This window comes from Monodon monoceros, unplaced genomic scaffold (assembly GCF_005190385.1).
Source record: "Monodon monoceros isolate NGI ecotype Baffin Bay Population unplaced genomic scaffold, NGI_Narwhal_1 Contig85_ctg1, whole genome shotgun sequence".
In the NCBI taxonomy this organism is placed as follows: domain Eukaryota; kingdom Metazoa; phylum Chordata; class Mammalia; order Artiodactyla; family Monodontidae; genus Monodon; species Monodon monoceros.
This window is the reverse complement of record NW_021703648.1, coordinates 37,940-43,472: the sequence shown is the minus strand read 5'-3', so window position 1 is coordinate 43,472 and position 5,533 is coordinate 37,940. Positions and strand designations below refer to the sequence as shown.

Genomic DNA, 5,533 nt, shown 5'->3' with positions numbered 1-5,533 from the left:
CCGGTTGCCTTCGACAGGGTGACCGTGGGGAGCACGCAGGCTCGATTCCATTCCCCGTGCCCGTCTGTGGCACCATACAGGAAGACAAGGTGCGAGGGACCCAGCCGACTTGGGACACGCTTTCCTCTTCCTGCAGCTCTCAGGCTGGTTCGCGTGTCCCCGGGCCGTCTGCTTAGAGAGGTGCTCCAGGGCTCCCTTTGCTCTGTAGGTGTTTGCCCTCAGCTGCTTTCTCTTTCCCCCTCAGGCAGCTGTGGGAGGCCACTGAGAATCAGATCGTGGCTACGTGTGTGCTACAATGTCCTGAAGATGGATCCAGCACTTGGGTGAAGAAATTAGGCTCTGAAGGTGAGGCTGAAAAGAGGAGCTGGGCTCCCTTCCCGTCTGCCCTACTGTTTACTGCTAAACACGCACAGAGCCCCCACCCTGATGGCCACCCTGGGAATCTTGCCTGCCCCGGGGGCCAGCGTTAACCCGTCCCTGGTGCAGAAAGCAGCACCCTCTTCATTCGCCGGGAGGCCCTCTGCCCACTCGGGGCCTCACTGACTTCGTCAAGCACAAGGCTACCTTTCCGTTCCTCTCGGTAGCTCAGTGTTGGCCGAGCCTATCGCTCGGCTGTAGGTCCGCTGACCCCCTGGTAACGGGTTGGCCAGGTGACACCGAAGAGCCTGACCTAGAAGCCAGGGGCCCTGTCAGTGTCACCTGGGGCAGACCTCCTTCAGGTTCTGTGTGGTACACAGAGAGAATGTGCCCCCAGCGGCACCGGGCAGAGACGTGCCAGGAGAGAAGGGCATAGGGACCGGAGGATGTGATCGCTTTAGACAGGCAGCGAGGCGGGAAATCTGACAGAGGGGCTCCCGGCCGCAGTCAGAGAAAGAGACACGAGCTCACGCGCGGAAAGAGCAGGGCCCCCCAACACGGGCAGGGCCGAGCTTAGAAGCTGCCTCACAAGGGACAAGGACACCAAGACCCTGGCCGACTTCAACACAGAAACCGTCTTCACGGAGATGGAGCCTGTGTGCTCCCTCCTGAGTGGATGAGGGAGATCCCCGCTGGACAAGAAGTCATACGTCTCAGGGCCCCGATGCCCCGATATGCTAAGGGACGACGCGGTGAGGGACAGCATGGAGCATGTGGGCCCTCCACCTTGAACAACAGCTACAGGGGAAGCCCCGCGCGCCGTGCCCCAGCGGGGCTGACAGGTTTCCACCCTCAAAGCCGAAGCTTTGTTCCCCAGGGTGAATCTCAGTGAGGCGCATCCACTGGGTTGGACCACGACGCCCCGGCGGTGGGCACCCGGGGCCACAGCGGGCAGTGTAAGCCTTCCTTCCCCACCGGAGGGTGGCCTGACCATTTCTGCCACATCATGCCTGGGCAGGCGGGCCGCACCTGAACCCAGCCACGGCGCCTGACGCGTGGGTGGCCCAGGTCAAGCTGTGCGAGGACGCTGTCCAACCTTCCCTCTAGCCTTTCATCCTTGCCAGGCCCCTCCCAGCAGCGCTGACCAGGGCAAGAGGGCTCCAGGGACTTGGGCCCGGCTGAGGGTCGGAGGTCCCCCGCTGCCGTGTGTCCCACGTGCAGCTGCGGGGCCGCTGCACGTAGTTTCCCTTTGCCTCCACAGTAGGGAACCATAGGCACCGGAGTGTGGGAGCCACGAGGGAGGCTCCCTTCCAGCTTAAGGATCACAGAGCTGAGGAGGGACAGAGTCCCTGTCTGTCTGTGTGTCTGTCTGTCTCTCTGCCTGCGGGGACAGCAGCCGGAGCGGGGCAGGCCTTCCTCTCTAGGCCACGGCTGTGTGCCACCCTAGAAGTGTACACCACGGCCCTCAGGGCTTCAGATCCCCAAGGCTGATGCACGGCAGGGCGCAGCCAGTGCAGCTGGGAGGCGACGATGAGGATTCCTGAAGCTGCCCTGGTGCTGCAACCCTCCTCGGCCTTGGAACAGCTGCGGGGGCAGTGGGCACCCACGTGGTCTCAGGAGTCCAAACAGGCAAAGGAAGGTCAGCGTGGCAGGTACCACAGGGACAGAGGTGCTCCCCTTGGAACCAAAGTGCAGGCAACGGGGAGGGAGCGTGGGGGACCGCGCTCCACTCTCCCAAGCCCAGCTGCCGCAGAGTCGGTCCCGGACCTTGTGCATTGGGCCAGAGGTGTGCCTCGAAAGCAGCTGTCTGCTCAGGAAGGAGCACTCCCGGTGCCGCCATCCCTTCCCCTCACCTGCCCCGGGCCACCCCCCATGCCCCACCCCAAAACGGATCCCTGGGCCTCCCGGCCCGAGATCTGTCTGCTCCAGGGCTTTCTCTTTCCCGAGGCCTGGCGCACAGTCAGCTGAGAGGAGCCTGCCACGTAGCGGGGTCCAGGCCTGCCGAAGGGATGTGCGGATGGAGGCTCCCAGAGGACGAGAACTGCTCACCGGACTGTTTCTTGAGGAGAAGCGTGCTCCTCTTGGGTATTAGTTCCGCTAAGCGTCCCGCCCCCTCCGCTCCCTAGGGCAGGCTCGGGTAGAGGTTTTTAGCCCCTGTGTAGCAGAGACTGAGTAACAGTTACGTGCTGCCCCTCGGATCGCCGGGGCAGGAAGCAAGGCAGGCGGCACACCTGCGGTTTGGGAAGGCAGGTGGGTGCCCTTCAGCCCCTTCCCCTCAGCCCTCAGCCCTCACCTTTGCCCCTTTGCCCCTCTGCCTGTTGCATGCAAGGATGAGAGCCCAGGAAAAGGAAGGGATTCACGGGCGGCCTTTCGCTCACGAGGGAACGGGGCTTCTCTCTGGCAGTCCCTCTCTTCCCCAGTCAGCAAAGCCTGGAAGCCAGCAAGCCGTCTGCTGCGCCCACAGGCATTGCTCTCTGTCACTGTCCCAGGGTCCCTGCATGAAAACAGCCCGGCCCCCTTCCTTGCCTGCTCGCTCACTCGTCCGCACGCACACACTCACCCACGCCGCCACCGGGGCACACAGCGACACGTCACACCGGCGTCTGCCTCACGCGTCCTTGGAACGCTGCCCCGCGGGGCGGGCTGCTAGTGCCCGCAAGGATCCCACGCTCCCACCCTGTGTGCTCAATGGTCAGCCTGAGCTTAAGGAGTCACCTGCCTCGCGTCGTGCCAGTGTGCGCCAGACGCCCTGGACGGAGGCTGCTGGCTCAGGCACGGGCCCTAGGTGGCACCAGGCCATTAGGCCCCTGCAGGCCAGGGCCCTTCCCTGTCTCCTTGCCCTGCCTGCGGAGCAAGTCTCCAGTTCAGCAGGCTCTTTCTTTGCCTCCTCCTCCTTCCAGTCCCTGCCCTGTGAGGAAGGCCCTGGGCCTCTCCGGAATCCCACATCGTCCTGCCCTCCCCACATCCTCCACTTCCCCAGGCCCGCCATCTCGCCCACAGACAGGGAGGTCCGCAGGCACGGGCTAAGAAGCCCCACACCACTTGATTCACTCGTGAATACTCCACGAACCCCCGTACCTATACACACACACCAAGACAAGAGCAGTTGTGAGCGTGTTTATGTCTCTCTGGGCGTCATTCCCGGCACGTGGGGCCCCGCTCTCTGGAACCTTCATCGGCCATCCTTTCCTCGTTTCTCCCCTGGGCACCCGAACCGTGTAGGTAGACACCTCCACCTGTCTCCCACATCTGTAGACGCCTCCTGACTCAGGTGCTCTTTGGCCAACCTCTGAGGCTCCCCCGGCGCCTTCATCTCTGGGTCTGGAGTGCGCCCGACACACAGACACGTACACACACAGGAGCACAGGGACGGGAACACAAACAGGGGGCACAAGGCGTCTCAGCAGGGGACACTGGCTGTGTCCAGCAATATGAGACATGGCGTTGGTAGGCGGTACGCCCGGCCCTTTTGTGGTCCCTTGCCATTTCCTGCCCCAGGTCCTCAATATTGTCCCCAGCTAGCCTTGTGCCGTTTCCGGGACTCTGTGTGGTGGTGCTGGGAGGCTCAGGGATGGACGTGAAAATTCAAAGAAGACTCGGAAAGTCAGCAAAGAGGCGGGAGGAGACTCGGAATGAAGCTCCTCAGCATCTGTAGGCCTTTGCCGGGAGGGAGGGGCCAGAGGGAGGGGCCCAGGTGATCCCCAGCTGAGGGCAGGCTGAAGCCAGGGACTGATGATTCACACACAGGTGCCTGCTTAAGGAGGTGCTTGCCTCTTTCATAGACACCTGGGGCACTCACCCTGAAAGCTTAACTGGTTAGAGTCCTGCTACCCCGTGTGCCCTACAGTCCTCCCGGCTCCATTCTCACCCTCTCACCCGCTGCCAAGGCCGGGATGTTCTGAAACCCAGCTCCGCCCACAGTGTGCTCTCAGCCTGAGCTTTCCCACTTGGGAAAAGGGAGAGCCCCAGTGTACCCGGACCACACTCATTTCAGCGCCCAACCCCTGGGCTCCTTACCCACCTGTCCTCGTCTCAGTTACCTGTCCCCGTGGGGCCTTCCTCCCTCGGGTAGTAGCGCAGAGGATTGGGCCACAGGTCCTCGCCGATGATCTGGTAGGGGAAAGGGGCCCGGTCGGGACAGGCCAGGCCAGGCCCACGTCCCTCCCCCCAAGCAGCCGGGGGACTCCAGCATCACCACCGCTGAGGGGGACCAGAGGCACCCCACCTCAGCAATCGTGTTAGACCCTGGGCAGTTGTGGTCAGACAACCAGTTGAGGAAGTGAAGGCCGGTGCGGTCCTGCCTGTGGCTGGGAGCTCCCCGTTCATAATCCCAGAACCAACAGATGCGAGTGGAACGAGATGCCCTGTATCCTGGAGGAAGACAGGGGAGACAGGAAAGGATCACAGTCACGGTGGTCCAGCATCCACGCCCTTCCCCGGCCTCCCCTCACCCCGCAGCCCCGCGGGAGCCCCTCCTACCAGCGATGCTAAGGTGATACTCCTTAAGGATCACGTCATTCCAGAAGTAGGGGTTGGGTCGAAAGAAAAACTTCAACTTGCAGTGGTGCCTCGGATGGCCCAGTTCCTTCACCTGCCGCGCCCAAGAGGAGGAGAAGGGCGGGAGCTCTTCTAGGGGTCCTGAGCTTGCCTGCTTGGCAGCCACGAACCATTTCCCCTTCCCTTCTCCTGCTGCTTACATCCACCCTTTAAGGACAACCCCGCCCCCTCCCTACCGGCCACCTGCCTCCACCCACGACGCCCCAGTCTCTCCAGACTGACCTCCAAATTGATCATGTAGCTAAGCAGGTCTTCATCTTGGTCACTGATCACGGCCGAAATCTGGGGGTGGTTCATAATCTGCTTTAGGTCAAGGAGGCTTCACATGCCACACCTCAGGGAAGGAAGAGCTACAAGCCGCAGAGCCAGTCCCCACACCGGCCAGAGGAAGAGACTGCAGCAGCAGATCTGCCAGACCCGTGAGCGCTAATGCCCAACCGGCCCTCAAAGACGTCCTCGGCCCCTGCCCTGCCATCGGACGTGCTCTTGCCTGTGGTTTCCTTGGGGTCCAGTGCACCCACCCGGGGAGGGCCTGTTTCCTGAACGAACCTGATCTCTACCTGGTCTGTGTGTTCTCTACCTGGTCTGTGTGTTCTCTACCTGGTCTGTGTGTGCTGGG

The 5,533-nt window shown here is 62.4% G+C and overlaps 1 protein-coding gene across 1 annotated transcript; it reads right to left on the bottom strand.

Moving 5' to 3' along the window:
- Window positions 1-560: 560 nt before the first annotated feature.
- Window positions 561-5,211, bottom strand: LOC114891713 (testis-specific Y-encoded protein 1-like). The gene is made up of 6 exons (XM_029215955.1): window positions 5,137-5,211; window positions 4,837-4,948; window positions 4,583-4,728; window positions 4,398-4,467; window positions 3,073-3,138; window positions 561-670 (listed from the first exon to the last, which is right to left on the bottom strand). The coding sequence occupies exons 1-6, from the start codon at window positions 5,209-5,211 to the stop codon at window positions 561-563; spliced, it is 579 nt and encodes a 192-aa protein (XP_029071788.1).
- Window positions 5,212-5,533: the final 322 nt, after the last annotated feature.